The 22,634-nt window shown below is 42.3% G+C and overlaps 1 protein-coding gene across 1 annotated transcript in view; it reads left to right on the top strand.

Moving 5' to 3' along the window:
- LOC126485007 (aminopeptidase N-like) overlaps positions 1 to 22,634 on the top strand; it is a 260,634-nt gene that overhangs the window by 122,718 nt on the left and 115,282 nt on the right. The window contains exons 10-11 of the mRNA XM_050108615.1: positions 1,414 to 1,597; positions 15,736 to 15,937. Of these exons, the coding sequence (XP_049964572.1) occupies positions 1,414 to 1,597; positions 15,736 to 15,937 (386 nt within the window). The remainder of the gene's footprint in view (positions 1 to 1,413; positions 1,598 to 15,735; positions 15,938 to 22,634) is intronic.

The following is a 22,634-nucleotide window of genomic DNA, read 5'->3' as shown; positions in this document are numbered from 1 at the left end:
CCTTATTCAGTTGTAACTAAAGTCTTTAGCAGATAACAAAAATTCTTATTATGGTGTGAATTTTACACCTAGTTGATTTTGGTAAGTGGCTTAAGTGCGCCGTTTTGATAATACCATTGCAGATGAGTGGTATTGGTAAGGTAGCTTGTGCTAACCTCAGAAGATACTGACCAGTCTGTTGGTCAAACTTGGACTGAAATTATCGTTACTTTTACAACTGTAATTTGGGGCATTTGTTTGATAATCTTTTTCGATGATGAGTATGTGACATGACAGTTTTTTAATGAATGATGTATTTATGTAAATTTGAGATTAATCTCAGTCGGTATGGAGAACAAGGTAAATTTTAACTTGTTGGAAATAATATACAGGGTGATTCAAAAAGAATACCACAACTTTAAAAATGTGTATTTAATGAAAGAAACATAACATAGCCATCTGTTATGCATCATTACAAAGAGTATTTAAAAAGGTTTTTTTCACTCAAAAACAAGTTCAGAGATGTTCAATATGGCCCCCTCCAGACACACGAGCAATATCAACCCGATACTCCAACTCGTTCCACACTCTCTGTAGCATATCAGGCGTAACAGTTTGGATAGCTGCTGTTATTTCTCGTTTCAAATCATCAATGGTGGCTGGGAGAGGTGGCCGAAACACCATATCCTTAACATACCCCCATAAGAAAAAATCGCAGGGGGTAAGATCAGGGTTTCTTGGAGGCCAGTGATGAAGTGCTCTGTCATGGGCTGCCTGGCGGCCGATCCATCGCCTCGGGTAGTTGACGTTCAGGTACTAACCTTTTTCGTAGGACTCTCCATACAGTTGATTGTGGAATTTGCAGCTCTCTGCTAGCTCTGCGAGTCGATTTTCCTGGGCTGCGAACAAATGCTTGCTGGATGCGTGCTACATTTTCATCACTCGTTCTCGGCCGTCCAGAACTTTTCCCTTTGCACAAACACCCATTCTCTGTAAACTGTTTATACCAACGTTTAATACACCACCTATCAGGAGGTTTAACACCATACTTCGTTCGAAATGCACGCTGAACAACTGTCGTCGATTCACTTCTGCCGTACTCAATAACACAAAAAGCTTTCTGTTGAGCGGTCGCCATCTTAGCATCAACTGACGCTGACGCCTAGTCAAGAGCGCCTCAAGCGAACAAATGTACAACTAAATGAAACTTTATAGCTCCCTTAATTCGCCGACAGATAGTGCTTAGCTCTGCCTTTTGTCGTTGCAGAGTTTTAAATTCCTAAAGTTGTGGAATTCTTTTTGAATCACCCTGTACTTCAACTAACAGAAAAGGAGAAGCAGATATTCTCGCCGTGACACAGGTGACCCGCTCATCTTAGTGTGAGGAAGAGTGGTTTAGGCGTGGTGCGTTGACATATTTGTCGTGGTTTGCAGCGAGTACAAGATGTTCACGGAGGACGACCTGCTCAACGTGATGACGGAGGTGGCCTGGCGAGAGGGCACTCTGCTGGAGCCCATCCTGGTCGCCTACATCGTCGACTCGTGGTTCAGGCCCGACCGCTTCCCCGTCGTCACCGTGACTCGCAACTACGACGAGCACACCGCAGACATCGAACAGGTCCGTACAACCGTCCAACAGTTAATGCAAACGCTTTATTTCCCTGTACCAAAGGCACTTCGTTACAACTAAATAAAAGACCTATACGGGGTGTAAGAAAACGCTACGGCCAACCTTTCAGAAAATATTCCTCACACGCAGAGCAAGAAAATATGTTATATGGTCAGGGGTCTGGAAACAGTTTGTTTTTACATCTACATCTACATACATACTCCGCAATCCATCATACGGTGCGTGACGGAGGGTACCTCGTACCACAACTGGCATCTTTTCTCCCTGTTCCACTCCCAAACAGAACGAGGGAAAAATGACTGTCTATATGCCTCTATACGAACCCTAATCTCTCTTATCTTATCTTTGTGGTCTTTCCGCGAAATATAAGTTGGCGGCAGTAAAATTGTACTGCAGTCAGCCTCAAATGCTGGTTCTCTAAATTTCCTCAGTAGCGAATCACGAAAAGAACGCCTCCTTTCCTCCAGAGACTCCCTCCCGAGTTCTTGAAGCATTTCCGTAACACTCGCGTGATGATCAAACCTACCAGTAACAAATATAGCAGCCCGCCTCTGAATTGCTTCTATGTCCTCCCTCAAACCGACCTGATAGGGATCCCAAACGCTCGAACAGTACTCAAGAATAGGTCGCACCAGCGTTCTATAAGCGGTCTCCTTTACAGATGAACCACATCTTCTCAAAATTCTACCAATGAACCGAAGACGACCATCCACCTTCCCCACAGCTGCCATTGCATGCTTGTCCCACTTCATATCGCTCTGCAATGTTACGCCCAAATATGTAATCGACGTGACTGTGTCAAGCACTACACTACTAATGGAATATTCAAACATTACGGGATTCTTTTTCCTATTCATTTGCATTTATTTACATTTACCTATATTTAGAGTTAGCTGCCATTCTTTACACCAATCACAAATCCTCTCCAAGTCATCTTGTATCCTCCTACAGTCACTCAACGACGGCACCTTCCCGTACACCACAGCATCATCAGCAAACAGCCGCACATTGCTATCCACCCTATCCAAAAGATCATTTATGTAAATAGAAAACAACAGCGGACCTACCACACTTCCTTGGCGCACTCCAGATGATACCCTCACCTCCGATGAACACTCACCATCGAGGACAACGTAATGGGTTCTATTACTTAAGAAGTCTTCGAGCCACTCACATACTTGGGAATCAATCCCAAATGCTCGTACCTTAGTTAGGAGTCTGCAGTGGGGCACCGAGTCAAACGCATTCCGGAAGTCAAGGAATATAGCATCCGTCTGATACCCTTCATCCATGGTTCGCAAGATATCATGTGAAAAAAGGGTGAGTTGCGTTTCGCAGGAGCGATGCTTTCTAAAGCCGCGCTGATGCATGGACAGCAATTTCTCTGTCTCAAGGAAATTCATTATATTCGATCTGAGAATATGTTCGAGAATCCTGCAACAAACCGATGTTAAGGATATCGGTCTGTAATTTTAAGGATCCGTCCTTCTACCCTTCTTATATGCAGGCGTCACCTGCGCTTTTTTCCAATCGCTCGGGACTTTACGTTGGGCAAGAGATTCGCGATAAATGCAAGCTAAGTAAGGAGCCAATGCAGTGGAGTACTCCCTGTAAAACCGAATTGGAATCCCATCAGGACCTGGCGATTTATTTATTTTGAACCCATTCAGCTGATTCACAACCACAGGGGTGTCTATCACTATGTCCTCCATACGGGAATCTGTACGAGACTCAAACGGCGGTATGTTTGTACGATCCTCCTGCGTGAAAGATATCTCAAATGCTAAATTTAAAATTTCAGCTTTCGTTTTGCTGTCTTCCTTTGCCAGGCCAGACTGATCAGTGGGTGACTGGATGGAAGCCTTCGACCCGCTTACCGATTTTACGGAAGACCAGAATTTCCTTGGGTTTTCAGAAAGATTCCATGTCTGAGCTCAGTTTCTACAACTCTTCAACACATTAACAATGAAAAACACACAGGAAAAGAAGGTATCAGCATAGTATGAAACATTAGCCTCTGTGGATTGTTCGAAATGCCTTGCATTAGCAAAGATATATGCATCAATCCGCCGTCTAATAGACTCCTCGGAGAGCTGATGTATCCCTGGAGAATTGCATATTGTTTCACAGCCTTCCACAACACGGGCACGACGACTCTCGTACCGGAATTCTGTACGCAAGACTGTTCACGTGCTGCACAAATAAAAGGAAAGTGGATTTAGGTCAGGAGAGCGTGGGGCTAACGAATTGGCCCACCTCTACCTATCCATATGTCACCGAATATATTATTTAGAAGCCTACAATTAATATAATGAGGAGGATTTCCAGCGTCCATGAAGTACGTGTTTTGTCGCAGTCGTAAAGGCACATGTTCAAGCGGAACAGGTAGCGTGTGCTCTAAGAAGCTGTTGTATGTTTCTGAGTTGAGCCTGGGTGGAATAACACGAGTCCTTACAGCCACCAATGTCCGCCCGCCATGCGGTCTAGGGCGCCTTACAACGGTTCGCGCGGCTCCCCTCGTCAGAGGTTCGAGTCTTACTTCGGGCATGGGTGCGTCCTTAGCGTAAGTTAGCTTAAGTAGTGTGTATGTGTAGGGACCGATGACCTCAGCAGTTTGGTCCCATAGGAACTTACCACCACCAATTCCCGCTCAAACGTTGGCAGAAAATATTTGTTGATGATGTGGTTCTACAATTTCGTGAGGACTTTGGACAGCACATGCGTGCTCATCGTGAAAATTTACAATTTGACCACATTGAAACGAAGCCTCATCCGTGAAAAGCATATATGCACTACAATGGCGTTGACACATTGCAGACTGAACCATTCGCAGAGCTGTGCTCGAGCAGGAAAATCAGCTACTGCTAGTGCCTGCACAGGCTCTACATAGTACGGATACAGCGGTTGCTCATGTAGAACTCACCAGACATTCATATGGTCAACATTACCTGTCGCATCAAACTGCTTACGCTTACACTAGCATTTTCGTCAACTCCACGAAGAAGTACGTCCTCTGCTTGAGTGCTTGAGATGTTCTCGTCCATCTAGGCCCTCCTCAGTTGCGGGTAATAGGATTAAAAGTCACATGTTCCCTAAGACGACAATCAGTTGCTTCAAACGTCGTCATATCGGGGCACAGTCGACCTGGAAATCTCTCCCCATAGAAACGTTGAACGCCACGACCATTGCCATTTGCCAATCCCTACAGCAAATGGCCATCCGTAAATTCCGTATGTGAGAACACTTCACTGCTCTGTACGCAAACAAAATTTGTGATGAACACTAAACAATGGATGGTACGTGCGTGAAGCTAGTACCTCAGAAAAGCTTGTCACATGTCAACATAAGCAATGAAATTAATTTCATGTCAACACAAGCACTGAAGTGTCTCACATGTCAGTATTTCCTTCGTTCAATTGGAACGACAGACACTGGAAGTAAACCTAAGAATTTGAACTAACTGCTAATTCTAACCAAAAGTAACCAAGGGGGTATTTTTGACGTAAGAAAAGTTTGCATGTAACACTGATACATTCCGTTTCCGTGTTTTTCCCATGACCTATGTGCTTATGAAAAGAAGTGAAAAATGAGCTCTAACACGGAAAGAAAGCTTTTCCAAACCAATGTCCATATAAACAATTCATTTATGTACGTGTGAGAAATGTTGCCTGAAAGTTTGACCACACGTTTTAGTTACACCCTGTATTGCAACCGAATTTGCTTACTTTATTTTCGAAGCAATTTAAGTGATCTCTGATACGTGAATGCAGTCTTTCTCTTCATCTACTTCTACATACATACTCCGCAAGCCACCATATGGTGCGTGGCGGAGGGTACCTCGTACCACTCCCAAACAGAACGAGCGGAAAATGACTGCCTATATGCCTCTGTACGAGCCCTAATCTCTCTTATCTTATCTTTGTGGTCTTTCTGCGAAATATAAGTTGGCGGCAGTAAAATTGTACTGCAGTCAGCCTCAAATGCTGGTTCTCTAAATTTCCTCAGTAGCGATCCACGAAAAGAACGCCTCCTTTCCTCCAGAGACTCCTACCCGAGTTCCTGAAGCATTTCCGTAACACTCGCGTGGTGATCAAACCTACCAGTAACAAATCTAGCAGCCCGCCTCTGAATTGCTTCTATGTCCTCCCTCAATCCGACCTGATAGGGATCCCAAACGCTCGAGCTGTACTCAGGAATAGGTCGTATTCTACCAATGAACCGAAGACGACTATCCGCCTTCCCTACAACTGCCATTACATGCTTGTCCCACTTCATATCGCTCTGCCATGTTACGCCCAAATATTTAATCGATGTGACTGTGTCAAGCGCTACACTACTAATGGAGTGTTCAAACATTACGGGATTCTTTTTCCTATTCATCTGCATTAATTACATTTATCTATATTTAGAGTTAGCTGCCATTCTTTACACCAATCACAAATCCTGTTCAAGTCATCTTGTGTCCTCCTACAGTCACTCAACGACGACACCTTCCCGTAAAACTACCAACTGAACTGACGAATTCGTCTCGAAAAATCAAGCGAGTAATATTTTAGTTTCGAAACGACGTTTCGACTAGTTTCTTATCACTTTTTGGGGATCTGACTGGGTGCTGTGGGACACTACTATTTATCGTTCTCGGTCGTGTTTTTGATCTCCCGGGATCTGAGCAGGCATGACAATTTGTGAGCGCTCGGCAGTGAGAGTTCGAGGTGGCCGCGATAGAGCTGGTTGGGGTGGGGCTGCAATCTGCGTTGCCGATTCTTCCTGTCCGCTGCTGGCGCTCTGACCACGGAACGCTCCTTAGGGATTTTTGCTAATATCGCCTCTAAATCTACATCTATATACGTACTCCGCAAGCCTTGGTGCGTGGCGGAGAGTGCCCTGTACAACTATTAGCCATTTCCTTCCCTGCTCCACTCGCAGATAGAGCGAGGGGAAAACGACTGTCTATATGGCTCTGTATGAGGCCTAATTTGTCGTATCTTATCTTCGCGGTCCTTCCGCGAAATGGATGTTGGTGGCAGCAGCTTCGTTATGCAGCTAGCTTCAAATGACGGTTCACTAAATTTTCTCAATGCGTTTCTCGAAAAGAGCGTCGCCTACGTAACACTTGCGTGTTGTTCGAACCTACCGATAACAAATCTAGCAGCCCACTTCTGAATTGCTTCGATGTCTTTCTTTAATCCCACCTGGTGTAGAACAAACATTCGAGCAGTACTCAAGAATAGGTCGCACTAGCGTTCTATATGCAGTCTCCTTTACAGATGAACCACACTTCCCAAAACTTCTCCCAGTAAAGCGAAGTCGACCATTCGCCTTCTCTACCACAATCGTCACTTGTTCGTTCCATTTCATATTGCTTTGCAACGTTACACCCAGATGTTTATCGACGTCACTGTCTCAAGCAGGACAGTGCCAATATGATCCGAAGATAACGGGTTTGCTTTTCCTTCTTATCTGCATTAACTTACATTTTTCTGCATTTTGAGCTAGTTCCTATTCATCACACTAACTGGAAGTTTTGTTGAAGCCATTTCGTATCATCCTTCTGTCACCCATCTTTGACATCTCACCGCCCGCACATTACTGCCCACCCTGACCGCCAAATCATTTATGTGCATGGAAAATAACAGCAATCCTATTACACTTCCGTGGAAATCTTCGAGCCACTGACATTTCTGGGAACCCATTTCCTATGCTCGTACTTTCATTGCAGTCTGCAGAGGTGTATCCTATCAAATGCTTTTCGGAACTCTAAGAACTATGGAATCTACCTTTACCTTTATACATAGTTCGTAGTATATCACGTGAGGTAAGATCAAGCTGAGTTTCACACGAGCGATGCTTTCTAAAACTGTGCTGATCGGCGAACGTAAGCTTTTCGGTCTCTAGGAAATCCTTCATTATGGAATCCCAGAAACCCCTGGCGCGACATAAAACCTTTTTGTCTTCGAAGTTGAGCGTGTTTCCTTCGAAGATGCTATTCTTCTCCAACGCCGACATTTTTGTGTAGCCGAGGTGGACTTTCCTAGCTTGTTGTGCACATCTCTGTGAGTTGCAGAGCTGCGTTTGGCCGGTTCAAATGGCTCTGAGCACTATGGGACTTAACATCTGAGGTCATCAGTCCCCTAGAACTTAGAACTACTTAAACCTAACTAACCTAAGGACATCACAAACATCCATGCCCAAGGTGGGATTCGAACCTGCGATCGTAGCGGTCGCACGGTTCCGGACTGAAGCACCTAGAACTGCTCGTCCACACAGGCCGGCTGAGCGTTTGGCTGGTGTACAGGCAGATACACTTACACGCCCGATGTTTTTAGTCCTAAAGCATACTTCATGCTACCAAGCATGTCCCTAGTTTTGCTCGCAGAGAGGATAACTGTCTTTACATTATGCTAGTCCAATTTTACAGCGATCTTGGATGTTGGCGGTCCAGCGTACGGCAGGAACACAAAGTCCTCACTGTCATCTTCCTTTGGGGTCCAGACACTTCGCCAGAAAATGACGAGTAGGAAACTTTTCGCTCCGAAACAAATATATCATTCGGCTGATTATGGGAGAAGAATTCTTGAGTAGAGTGTAGTGTTGTATCTTGGAATATTTTTCAGACTTCCCCCTCCAGGCAGCTCTGCAATTGAATTTTGATGTATTTTCTTATTCTATTTTTAAGTAACAGTTTGACTTTTAATGTGCTGCAGTCTTTCCGAAAATCATAAAAAATACTCCAGAAAAGTAATTTTTTTTCCAAATGTGAAAAAGTATTCCAAGGTGCTAAATGGTCATGTACCAAGGAACAAATAATCTACTGTAATTTAAAAGTGCTACAGTCGAGAAACTCTTGCCAGCACTGTATTTAACAGTCTATTTTGTAGGGTAAACATGCAGTTCTGTAGGGCGAACGTATGGTTTAAAATGAACAGACTCTGTACTTCGCGATCGCAGAGTAGACACTTTTATTGTTCCTAGATTTTACGATCTACGTGCCTTTTTATTGACTGTGCATTTTATCAACTCGATTTTTATCAAAGCATGTATATGTGGGACTTCATGTGATGTAACAAGGCGATTTTATAACAAATTCCCCAAGATAAGTGGAATTTTATATATTTTATGTCAGCCATGGTATGAATTCTGGTCGCCTTCCAACCCCCTCCTCCCATCTTCCATTATCTATGTTTTTCTCCTAGATCAGATGATGGGAGCAAAAGATTGTTCATACCAGTCATCTTGTAACAACAAAAGTCCCTCCACTGCGATCGCAGCGTACAAAGTGTGTTAATTTTCAATAGTCTATCTGTTACATTATTACCCTGCGAAATCCAAAAAATCAGTAAGGGAAATCAAGGTACGCAGAATATTATCAAAAATCAATTCAATGAAACACATTTTTAAATAAAAGCTATCAAAAAATAACTAAAGTTGTCATATTCGGGAAATGTAAAATTGTCAAGACAGTAAAAAACTCAGTTCATTTGTAAATATGACACGTTCCATAGTAGAAGATCTACCGTTTTAAAGTACATACATAGTGGTTCACGGCTGAAGAATTGCACATTAAGAGTACACACTTTATATAACTATTTTTAAAGATATGTGGAATTTAACTCACCATGAAATTCTGTAAATTAAGAACTATCAATACTTTCGAAGTAGATGTAGATGAAGTACCTTTAATTTATTATAAAGCACTTAAATGTATAAATTTAAATATATTTACAAATTTAGTATTCTATTAATTCTCAGAAAGTGTAGATATATACATCGAAATACTTAAATGTATAAATCTAAATATACATACAAATTTAGTATCCTATTAATTCTCAGAAAGTGTAGATATATACATCGAAATAATCAGCAACTAATCATCTTGTGGTGTTGCAGTTCTTCTTCTTATGTCCGTGCCTGCTACGAAAATAGGACGAGGAATTCCGCCTTATGAAAGATACCTTTCTTCTGTTTTGTTTCACCCAGACATGTTTCAGCACTTTTTGTGCTATCTTCAGTGGGTCATTTTTTATTTTCTAACTGTAAAATTGTGGTTAGATATTAACATGTAGCGAAACTTTTGGTATATGATATTTACAATTGTGAATCAATAATTGTTGTAAAATATTGTACATCATTTGTTCATAGCTTACAGTTGAGATATGTATTAACGACCTGATGTACTGTATGTTGTTTATAACATTATGTCAAAGTTCTATTTATACCTTAATTGACAAAAGGTGGATGTATGCTTAGTTTATGCATCACGTAAGGTATGTAAACTAATGCATACATCCACCCTTTTGCCAATTAAAACTTTGACATAATGTTATAAACATCACACAGTGCGTCAGGTCGTTAATACATATCTCAACTGTAAGCTACGAACAAATGATGTACAATATTTTACAACAATTATTCATTCACAATTGTAAATATCATGTACCAAAAGTTTCGCTAAATGTTAATATCTAACAACAATTTTACAGTTAGAAAATAAAAAATGTCCCACTGAAGACAGCACAAAAAGTGCTGAAACATGTCTGGGTGAAACAAAAGAGAACAAAGGCGTCTTGCATAAGGTGGTATTCCTCGTTCTATAATCAGCAACTAGTTGCCAAAAAGAAATTTAATTTCTTAATCGGTTTAGGGTACTTAGTGCCCTTCTCCAGAAGGTTATACCTATCACATTATTTGCGAATGTCAACAATAACATGCATACAGCAGAATTCCGTGGTCATGTGGTTTATAGCGCCTTTACACAAATGGTATAAAGAAGATGATCGGTATTCTTCGATGATGCAATTCTCTGTCACCTCCGACTTATTTGTGTAGCCGAGGCGGACGTTCCCTGCGTGTTTCCTACACAACACAGGCATTATTAAGGAAACAAATTTAACATGAAGTGCTTTTTTACACCATTTTTTGTACGGGCACTATGAAGCACATGACCACGGTGTTTTGTTGCATTGATTTTATTGTTGACAGTCGCAAATAATGCGCTACGTACAGTATAACCCTTTGAAGAAGGGCACTAACTGCTCGAAAGCGGTTAAGAAATTAATTTTATTCAACTAGTTGCTGATTATTTCTATGTATACAAATGCTGCACAAAACCCAACCTCATGGCGCGGAACAACAAAACCAAAAGATAATGCTTGAAGTTACTTATAGATGTCTCTACTCCGCATACCTCCATGTGATCTTAATAACGGTCACTAGACTGAGACGCCGAGCAGAAAATATCCTATTCCACTCTCCCGTACAACCGCTAATGTTTCCCAAACAAGATGTTCAGTTGAGGTGCTGCTTTTAAGGAATGTAACACACTCATATGCCTACAACTCACAATGATTCTAACAGTGATGGAATATGTGTCTGGTGCTGAAAGACGTCCTTCGGTTTAATAATGTCACGTTTTCTCTTTGCTTGTCTAGCAATGCAGCGGCAAAGCGAATAGCGGATCTAATACCCACTTCAATATAGATGATTACGTGAATTTCCAGTTGCGCTACGTTCGTCGGTGAGCATGCTTGGATCAGAGATTGAACAGGCAACGGATATGGCCCAACAACACGTGAAACTAATTAGTCAAATAGCACAATGGATTAAGCAACAACCATGTTTGCGTACGGTTTCTCACTTTTAGGTTAGCCCTAATTCTCACGTGGTATGCATAATTCTCACTTGTGACTAAGAACATGTAGGACAATAGAAGATCAGGTGATAGAAAATCAGTTACCGGAACACAGTGATTCCTCCAGGTTGTGAGTAAGCCATGTCTCCGCAGTATCTTTGTTTCAGGAGTGCTAGTTCTGCAAGGTTCACAGGAGAGCTTCTGTGAAGTTTGGAAAGTAGCAGACGAGGTATTGGTGGAAGTACAGCTGTGAGGAAGGGACATGGGTCGTGCTCGCGTGGCTCAGTTGGTACAGCACTTGTCCGCGAAAGGCAAAGGTCGAGTCTCGGTCTGGCATACAGTTTCAATCTGCCAGGAAGTTACATTGAAACCTTTTATAATGAACGGTGACCATTTATTTGTAGAAACAAATCAAACACGTGGGATCCTCACCAACAGACCCTTACAACACTTTTATCGCACAGAAATCCAAATTACATATATGAACGCATTATTACCGAGGACTTTTGCTTGGAGGTCCCTTATTATTATAACTGACCTACAAGGATACACGGAACGTAGGTTGGATTCAGACTCGCTTCGGAGAGACTAAGCTTTCAAACACAGTCATCACAAATATCACATAATTCACACACGTTCGCACGATAAGGGAAAGTGAGAAACGACTTATTTTACCTCCGCTGACAATTAAAACGAGCAGATAACAAAAGTAATGGTACGTAACCGCTGTTATTGGAAGTGGAAGTAATTTGAAACATTTTATTAAAAATCTAAGGAAGGCTTAATGGCAACAATTGTCGACGACTGTTGGGGTTTGTTCGAAACAGAATCTCATGGACTACAAGAAACCATGTAAGCACTATGCATAAACTACTAGATCCGAGTATATAGTGACATGGTAGACATGTGTCACGACGCTAAGCACAAAGGAAGATCATTTGAAATCGCCTGAACTTCATGAAAAATTTCTCACGCAACACTGGTATTACTAAGCAAACAGATTTAACAAGAAACGAGGTCAGAATGCTGAAGGCGCCTGACTCCGAATACGCGGTATGATGGTCAATTCACACAAAGCCGAGACTATCCAACTGCTCTCCCACATAAAAGTATTTAAAATGACCATAATACGGAATGGCATAGCGCCCATCGTGTCAAACTAATATCCACACAGAGCAGACAGTTCGCGTCTACAAGTTAAGGTAAAATACTGAACTAACTGAATCCAGACTGGAACGAACCAGTTCACGAGAAGTACCCAGCTAGTGGCAAGAGTGTCGAACGTGGCTTTAACCAAAATGGTACCACTATCAAGTCGCAGTGTTGTGGAGAGAGTTACGTTGACTCCGATTACGGCATCACAAAATATGAACATAGTATTTATCTTTGGCTCTGATAAACTACCCCACCAAGTTAAGTTGTCAATATTTTAGACCATCCACGCTGTGAGTGCCTGACAAAACATTTGAATTGTAGAAACACTCACATCAAAATGGCTCTGAGCACTATGGGACTTAACATCTATGGTCATCAGTCACCTAGAACTACTTAAACCTAACTAACCTAAGGACAGCACACAACACCCAGCCATCACGACGCAGAGAAAATCCCCGACCCCGCCGGGAATCGAACCCGGGAACCCGGGCGTGGGAAGCGAGAACGCTACCGCACGACCACGAGATGCGGGCACTCACATCAACCACTCATGATTAAACGTAGGGTTGAACAGCAAAGGATATTTACAGACAAACAAATCTGTTCACCAGATGACACTAGTAACTCGAAATGAGCAACATGTATCACGAAAACCAGAACGACAAGTATGCAAGATGCATAATAAAGACGCGGATTGTGAAACTATTCCGAATGAAACGATTCAGTACTACCACATATCTATTTCGTAAACAGTTCAAATCCTGTTTACTGATAGTAGATACTGAAGGTTAATAGTTTAACTCTAACGACTTTATAAGGTTTGAGTTAAATGAGTTTATGTGATATTGTCGTTACACACCGCGACAGTTATCTGCCCCATGACGAATCACCGTTGTTGCGGTATCTGAACCTCCTGCAGTCGTACGTTACCTATCAACTAGTGAGAGCAGAATATTGGCCTTTAACTGTGTTGCACTATCAAAATCTTTCGCACCATGTCCGTTCCATATTACTTGGAGTTCGAAACTAAACTTTATCCGACGTTTCATGTAGTCTGATTTAGTTGGAACGTCCTCTTCTTAGCTTTGTCCTCGGACAAAAAGTTCGTTGTGTCATATCGATGGAGCTGGCTGCACTTATAAGGACCAAGAACACTGGCCTCCCGTCGCAACATTAACAGTTTGTTAATAACCGGTTCGCTACTCCAAGGGCGGTGTTTGCAGATTTTAAAATAAGACAGCTGGCGGATCGCCATGGCCAATACACACCTGCAGTGCATCGCAATGACGTCAGCACAGAACGTACTGGGCTGCATCGCCCATTTAAGTGCCAAGATATCTTCTCTTGAAGATAGGCCGCACAACGTTGCGCTATTGGGGATAGACAGCCACGGTGCTGCTACCACGTGTCCATCCTCATTTGTAATGGGTTGCTCTCTAACACTGATGGAGATTAACACAGTTATTGGTGTCCAGTGATACACTTGTCATAACTGTTCCCATGACATGATATTCTGCTATACCATACCGATCATTTACCTCCAAGGACAGCGACGTTTACTTCACGAAGCCAACTGAAATTGTTTACAAGTAGGCATAGATACCAGGTTGACTACCCTTCTAATGGTTCGGAAAAAACTCCTAGAGTCAAAATTTCGCGATATGTTTTAGTGCGTTACAATGAATTACATTATGATTTCAGACCCTTCGCTGGAATCACTGTGGTAGTTAATTTAGTAAACCCATGAGCGTTACTCCTTTCAGTGCAAACACCACATAAATTGTAAATCTCGCAAGAGAAATAATTGCCGTGGCAGGTTAAGGTTAATTATACTTAAAAAGTCCGCCCCATTAACTGAATGGTCAGCGCATTGGAGTGCCACGCCCGGGGGCCAGGGTTCTATTCCCGGCTGGGGATGGAGATTTTTTTCCCCTCAGGGACTGGGTACTGTGCTGTCCTCATCATCGTTTCATCCCCATTGTCGACGCGCAAGTCGCCCAATGTGACGTAGCATTCAATAAGCCCTGCACTTGGCGGCCGAACTTCCCGCCTGGGAACTCCCGGCCACTGACGCCTTACGATCATTTCCATTTACATTCTGAAAAAGTTTCTTGCATGCGGTTTTGGTGAAAGCCCTTGTTTCTATTTTTAAGACAAGTATTGGTGCATATGTTTTGTAGTTTATCAAGCCATTAATTTCAATTATGACATTCTGCGACAATTTGTTACATCTGTGCTGTTCTGGAAATCTCTATGAGTTGGTGGTACACACAAAAACATTTTCATTGGACTTTCACGCAAATTTCTATCTCATAGCCTTACGTTGCACTGTGTCGGAACTGAGTCTGCTTTCAAACTTTTTTGACTAGAAAATTTACTAAATGTCTCACTTGTCTCAGTGTGTCCCTCTGCCTTCATTTGTGTTTATGTGTCAAATTCGATGTTATATTGCCTTTTATTTGTCATATATTTGTGTGATGAAAAAAACATCAGTACTCTTGTTATACCTTGATGATTCTTTCGTAACATTGGTACATTAAGCGAAATATCTACAAAGACAATAACCGTCTCTGCAAATATCACATGAATATTCAGGAACTTTGAGGAATGTTGTGATAAAGCCTCAGGTAGCTGCATACACAGTCACAGAAGCGACAAAGCTCCACAACTGAAAGTTTCCTCTAAACATTACTGATGCTCGCCAAGAAATATCGAATGGCTTTTATCCTCTGAAATATTCGCAGTTGTCACACAAAATTTTCTTTTACTGTCGCAGAATCATTCTCTGTCGAAATAAACGAAAAATTCCTTACTCTATCAACAACCCAAAATATTCTAAGTCTGAAGATGCAATGAAACTCCTCAATAAATTAAAGGCCCACGAATCATAACGTCCTGGAATCTTTTCCTTATTGACACGAAACACTTTGGGAAATATGTGAAGTCCTGGTATATAATTATCAACCCCAGAAAGACAGCTCTAAATGATACATTTACCAAAAATTTAAAATTCCGAATTTGGAAGTAGCTTGTCCACTGACGACGGGTAAACGTCCGTATGGTCAGTGATAATAGTTCACTATTGCTTGTCGCATATACGTTTTTATGCGTGCTCTCTGTCACTTCCAGAATGCTTTTACTGTCAGTCTCGGGCAATTTGTGTTATTACTAATATCACTTCTCTATTCCTTAAAACTGTACTCCGGGTCCAGCTTCAGTAGGTTTCACGAGACACCACAGTCAGCTGGCCCTGTTAGTTTACTAAATCTATGTTGTACATCTGCCTTCATTCTTTGAATGGGCTACACAATTAAGTACATAAATGGTGCACGTTGTGTTACAGCATATGTTCTTACGGGAGAGGCCCCACGATGCACCAAACAAGGACAAGCAGCTGTGGTGGGTGCCCATCATGTTGATGACCCGAGATGACATGGACGTCTCCACACTGACAACGATCACCTGGATGCAGGAGCAAAGGGAGATCAGCATTGCAGATATGCCCTCTGAAGACGCCTTCGTCGTCGTAAACCCAGAGGAAATTGGTGAGCAAATAGTTACTTTCCGCCATCAGAGAACTTATTTCTCGTGAACACAGACAGCTATGAGTGCGCTGCACAGCTTAAGTCTACACATACAAGGGGCGATAGAAAGATCCCTTTTCTGTATGTTGCTTCAGCGTATAAGTAAAATAGCGCGATTCAAATGCGAGTACATTAGCACTGACATGTAGGCAAGGAATTAGTGTGGCATTCATGTCTTTCTGACGCGCAAGTGGTAAATGCGGGAAAGCGAACTAAGGCGACATTATTCCAAAAGGCATGCAATCAGGAACAATGTGCTATTATTCTTTTCTTGGCTGCCAGAGGGAAAACACCGGTAGACGTCCTTCGCAGAATGAAGAATGTGTGTGAGGCAGCATGTCTGTGGAAAACCACCGTTGTGGAATGGTGCGCCAAGTTCCGTGCTGATTGCGATTCGCCACGAGACGCATATCTATCTGGGAGGCCATCCTCATCCATTATGGGCAAGTGGAGACATTCGAGCAACACCCTATAGCTCTGATCTCTTCCCATGCGACTGTCACGCCTTCGGATCCTAAAACAGGAGCTTGAAGGGTGGATGATTTCCGTCGGTTGAGGATGTGAAACAGGCTGTTACAGATTTCTTCACGCAGCACCACATTCGATTTTATTACTTGGGTATCTTCAATCTGGTGCGTCGGTATCATGATTGCCTCAATGCTGACGGCGATTTGCCTGATTCGCATACCGATTCTGGACCGCACGGTCTTTGAACGGAAACGTTTTGATCGCCCCTTATACAGAGTGTTACAAAAAGGTACGGCCAAACTTTCAGGAAACATTCCTCACACACAAATAAAGAAAAGGTGTTATGTGGACATGTGTCCGGAAACGCTTAATTTCCATGTTAGAGCTCATTTTAGTTTCGCTCAATGGAGCACGTTATCATGATTTCATACGGGATACTCTACCTGTGCTGCTAGAACATGTGCCTTTACAAGAACGACACAACATGTGGTTCATGCACGATGAAGTTCCTGCACATTTCAGTCGAAATGTTGGTATGCTTCTCAACAACAGATTCGGTGACCGATGGATTGGTACAGGCGGACCAGTTCCATGGCCTCCACGCTCTCCTGACCTCAACCCTCTTGACTTTCATTTATGGGGGCATTTGAAAGCTCTTGTCTACGCAACCCCGGTACCAAATATAGAGACTCCTCGTGCTCGTATTGTGGACGGCTGTGATACAATACTCCATTCTCCAGGGCTGCATCAGAGCATCAGGGATTCCATGCGACGGAGGGTGGATGCATGTGTCCTCGCTAACGGAGGACATTTTGAACATTTCCTGTAACAAAGTGTTTGAAGTCACGCTGGTACGTTCTGTTGCTATGTGTTTCCATCCCATGATTAATGTGATTTGAAGAGAAGTAATAAAATGAGCTCTAACATGGAAGTAAGCGTTTCCGGACACATGTCCACATAACATATTTTCTTTCTTTGTGTGTGAGGAATGTTTCCTGAAAGTTTGGCCGTACCTTTTTGTAACACCCTGTATATCTACACTTACATCGTATTCTGCAAGCCACCTGACGGTGTGTAACGGAGGAAACTTCTCGTAGCACTTACTGTTCCCCCCTTCCCTATTCCACTCGCGAATGGTGGATGGGATGAATTATTCTCGGTAAGCTTTTGTATTAACTGTAATTTCTCCCATTTTATCGTCGTGGTCATTCCGTGAGGTGTATGTGGGAGGAAGTGATATGTTGTCCGACTCGTCCAGGAAAGTGCTCTCTCGAAATTTCAATAGTAAACGTCTCCGCGATGCACAACGCCTCTCTTGTAACGTCTGCCACTGGAGTTTGTTGAGCATCTCCGTAACACCCCAGGCCGGCTAAACGATGCCGTTGTATCTTCTCTATCTCTTCTATCAGTGCTATCTGATAAAGATCACAGATTAATGAACAACACTCAAAAATCGGTTGAATGCGCGTTTTAAGCCACGTCCTTTGTGGATGAGTTACAGTTTCTTGAGATTCTTTCTAGGAATTTCAGCGTGGAATCTGATTTTCTACTGCTGCCTTTTATGTAATCATCCCACTTGGATAGTTAGTCCTAGATATTTTACGATGAATATTGTTTCCAACAATTTGTAATCAATAGTGTAGTTAGCTAAATGTTTCCCTGAGACATTTTAATCTCTTTTTATTGTCTACGATAATGACCGAAGCAGACGAAATGAATTAAAATTTGGGCGGTGGCTAGGACCCGAACACGGGTCTTCTTGCTTGCTGGGCAGAAGTACTAACCATTACATCACCGCAGTACGTTGGCTCCCATTGTTGCACGAACTAACTAAGCTGACTGCCCTCCCCAACACAAACTTCAATTCACTTTTCCCTTACATATTGTCACTACTGCCAGGGCTCTCTGATATTGGCAAGGACCTCAGCATTGGACGTAATGGGACGTCCTTGTACCATCGGTGATCTTATAGATCTTATAATTAAATGTTTCCCTGAGACATTTAAGTCTCTTTTTAGTATCTACGATAGTGATCGAAGCAGACGAAATGAATTAAAAATTGTGCTGTGGCCGCGACTCGGACCCGGGTCTTCTTGATTAGATAGTTCGTGTAGAAAAATTAGCTGTTAGACTGCGCTGGAGTAATGGTTAGCAATTCTGTCTAGAATGCAAGGGGACCCGTGTTCGAGTCCCGGCAGCGGTACGAATTTTAATTCATTTCGTCTGCTTCGATCATTATCGTAGATAATAAAAAGAGATCTAAATATCTCAGGGAAACATTTGATTATAAGATCTTTAAGACCTTAGGTAGTTCGTGCAGCAATGTTAACCATCGTACTGAGGTGGTGTAATGGTTAGCATTTCTGCCGAACAAGCAAGCGCAAATTTTAATTCAATTCCTCTGCTTCGATCATTAACGTAAATTGTGTAGTTGTAAAGTAATGGATTTCTTTCCATATGCGTACGCAATATGTTACATTTACTTACGTCCAGGGCCAACTGCCAGAGCCTGCACCATTCATCAACAGTCTGCAGGTAATTCTGCAAATCGTTACTGTCTTCTGGCGTTGCTGCTTTCTCATAGATAGCCGCGTCATCCGCAAACGGTCTTAAAGAGCTTCCGACGCTTTCTGCTAGATCATTCCTATACATGATAAACAGTAACGGTCCTACTACTCTTCTTTGGCGTACTGTGGAAACTACCTGCAAAGGCAGTTTCGATTTTGTTCCGTTAAGCGCAACGTTTAGAGTTCCGTCCGGACGGAAGTCTTCAACGCAGTCGTAAATGTGGTCCAGTACTCCGTAAGTTCGTATTTTTCCCGGTAAACAACAGTGCGGGACGGTTTTAAATGCCTTCCTGCAGTCAAGGAACACAGTATCAACCTGAAGGCCGTTGTCTACAGCGCTGTGGATCTCATGCAGGAACCGAGAGAGCTGAGGTTAGCAAGATCTCTATTTGCGGAATTCATCTTGATTACAATAGAGGAGGTTTAGTTCTTTAAAAACGTCATAATTCTTGAGCATAAAACATGGTTAGTACTGACGTCAACCATATAGGCCTATAATTATGTGCATCTGTTTTACGATCTTTCTTGAAAACTGGGAATGACGTGCGCTTTTTTCCAGTCGTTAGGTACCCTTCGTTGCTCCAGCGACCTGCAATAAACTGCTGCTAGAAAGGGAGCAGGTTCCTCTCTCATCTGGTCCTGATGCATTTCTGCTGCTATGCAATTGTAGTTGCTTTTATATTTCGCCATCGGCTGTCATTTCGACGTACGTACGGTAACTGAAAGGAGGGACCGATTTACAATCTTCCACGGTGAAACATTTTGCGAGGACGGATTTCAGCATTTCGGCGTTCTCTCTGTTATCTTCCGTTTCCATGCAGTATGTTCACTGAGTATGTGAAGAGAGAGAGGTTTTTGAACCGCTTAGGGTTTTTGCTTGGATCGGTTGGCAAAATTTTACTTTGAAAGTCATTGAACGCATCTCTCATTGTTCTCCTTATGTGATTTTTCTCTTTTTTGAGCTTTTGTTTATCAGATAGGTTTTGACTTCTCTTGAATCTATGATGAAATTCTCTTTGATAACGTAGCAGTTTTCTAACACGGCTATTAAACCACGGTTGGTCTTTCCCACCCCTCAAGACTTGTCCGAACATATTTGTCTAAGGTATATTAACCGATGCTTTTGAATGGATTGTGCCGTTTGTACCCTGTCACTCTTGTTGAACAAAAACATTTTCCTACTTTTCTTAACATTCCTTGTAAGACCTGTAGCCATAGTTGCTATTACAGCCTTATGATCACGGATACATTACTCTACATTACTGATTCGATAGGTACTGGTCTTTTTGTTGCGAGGAGGTCTGACACGTTACCTTCACGAGCTGGTTCTCTAATTATCTGCTCGAAGTAGTTTTCGGACAAGACATTCGGAATAATATCACATGAGTCTGTGTCTCTGAGACCAGTTTCGACTGCATTACTGACCTAGTCTATACCTGGTAAGTTGAAGTCACCCTCTATTGCAACGGCATGATCAGGAAAATTGCTAAAGACGTTTTGCAAATTCTCTCTGAGACGCTCTACCACTACAGTTTCTATCCCAGGCGATCTATAAAAATACCGATTACCATTTTGATCGACCTTCGTCACTTAACTTCACCCAGATTAATTCACATCCGGGATCAGTGATCACATCGCTAGATATAATCGAATTCTTTTCTGCAATAAATACGCTGTTACCACTGGCGACTAACCAGTCATTCGAAAAATATTACAATCTGAACTTAGGATTTCGTTCACTTTCTGTTTCAACCAATTTTCTGCTCCCAGTACTATCAAGGCATTACAACCTTCAATAAGCGAAATTGTTTCTGATACCTTTTCTTGGATGATCCTGTAGGTTGCAAATACCATATTAACCTTTTCTCTTCGATATGCGAGGACGAGAACTCTCTGAGTAGATTGTGGCGATTGTCGGTCACTTAAAACAAGAACAGAAAAACTCGGGGGAAGTGATTTAAAAGCAAAATCCTGACATCGAGGTCGTTGGATATGGAGTACTGGTCCAGTTACAAGAGAAGGAGAAGGAAACGGGCCATGACGTGGTCGACGATATCCTGTTGTTTTTCTTATGAATGACTTTTGGAAAATGAAGAATTTTCTAAATCAGGTTGGATGTACAGGAAAATGAGCATCGCACTTCCCGAATGCCAGAGTAGTATCTCACTACAGTACCGCAATCGCTTTCATGTCGTTATTGTGTGACTTTCTTTCATGTGTCCCATCTAGTATAGACATTTCCGTCATTTTCTAAAATGTTCAGCATACAGGTACGAAATTTTCCAGGAAGTTGCTGTGTTCAAATGAAAACTAATGTTCACATGAAGGAAACGAAATGCATGTTGTTTGCGGGACAGTTTGTGCAAGTTTACTCAAACCTTCTGTCTGCCTGCAAACTATTCTGCTGATCTTTTATGTCTGACCATATCATTGATGCCTCTCTGCAGGCTTTTTAACGTTTTAAAAAGCTAATCTCATTACATCACTGTGTCTCAGTTTGTTGGAAATCAGGAGCGTTGTACCCTCTCTGATAGTATCTGCTGGAAATGGGTTATGCATCGCTAAGATCGGTGGCAAGAATATAAAATCATTCGGCAACTTTTTGACCACTTACTCAAATGTATGCAGATAGGAATTGCAAGATCTGTGACATTGTTGACAATATAGCCTGCCGCGCGGGGTAGCCGTGCAGTCTGCGTCGTCTTGTCACGGTTCGCGAGGCTCCCCCCGTCGCAGGTTCGAGACCTCCCTCGGGCAGGTGTGTGTGTGTGAGTGTCATCCTTAGGATACGTTAGTTTACGCTAGTAAGTAGTGCATAGGCCTAGGGACCGATGACCTAAGCAGTTTGGTCCCATAGTTCTTACCACAAATTTCCAATATAGCCTGCATTGTTTATTAAGATCCTTCATGACATTCGCAGAGAGATTAGACGAAGGGTGATGAGAAAGGATGTAAATCGTTTGTCCTGTTCTACTGTGCCAATCACATCTCCAAACAACGTTGTGGGGCATTATCACAAATGAACAAATCTGCGTTGAAAACATTGCTGAAATGATCACACAACAGACTGGTTTGTAGCTCTACTCAATGATGTTAGCGAGACTAAGTGAACTCAGCAGCAGCTAAAAATCAGAATACCTTTGAGTAGGTCTCAGGAGAGGATCAGACAGATGACATGTAGCAAGTTATTTCAATGGGGATGGAATAATCCGAAATAAATGTGCATGATGCGACACCGTTGGCGGTTTCGCCTTGTGGCAGGGCTTACATGAAACCAAAACCTTGTAAATACGCTTCTCCATACTAAGAAAGTAAGATGTTCCATGCAGCTTGTGAACACATTCTCCTGCACCAAAGTGATAACAGCTCAATTTATTGACTAACTCATCAGAAATGCAAACTCACTGACAATTCCCGCCACTTCTCATCTTGAACAAAATATCAACATTCACCGAATAATTAGAACATTTTGTTAGCCTCTCCATTTTTCGTTAACTTCTTTCCATCCTGTTCTCTGTCTGGCTTCTTAGCAATTTTTGTAAGTGCGCCAATAACATAATGATCAAAAGCAATATTTTGTAAGTACATGACACTAAAATTGTTCTTTTCAAGTTTTCCCCTGT

The sequence above is a fragment of the Schistocerca serialis genome, chromosome 1 (assembly GCF_023864345.2).
Source record: "Schistocerca serialis cubense isolate TAMUIC-IGC-003099 chromosome 1, iqSchSeri2.2, whole genome shotgun sequence".
Classification (NCBI taxonomy): Eukaryota; Metazoa; Arthropoda; class Insecta; order Orthoptera; family Acrididae; genus Schistocerca; species Schistocerca serialis.
Note: the sequence above shows the minus strand (reverse complement) of the source record. Positions and strands in the feature narration are given on the sequence as shown.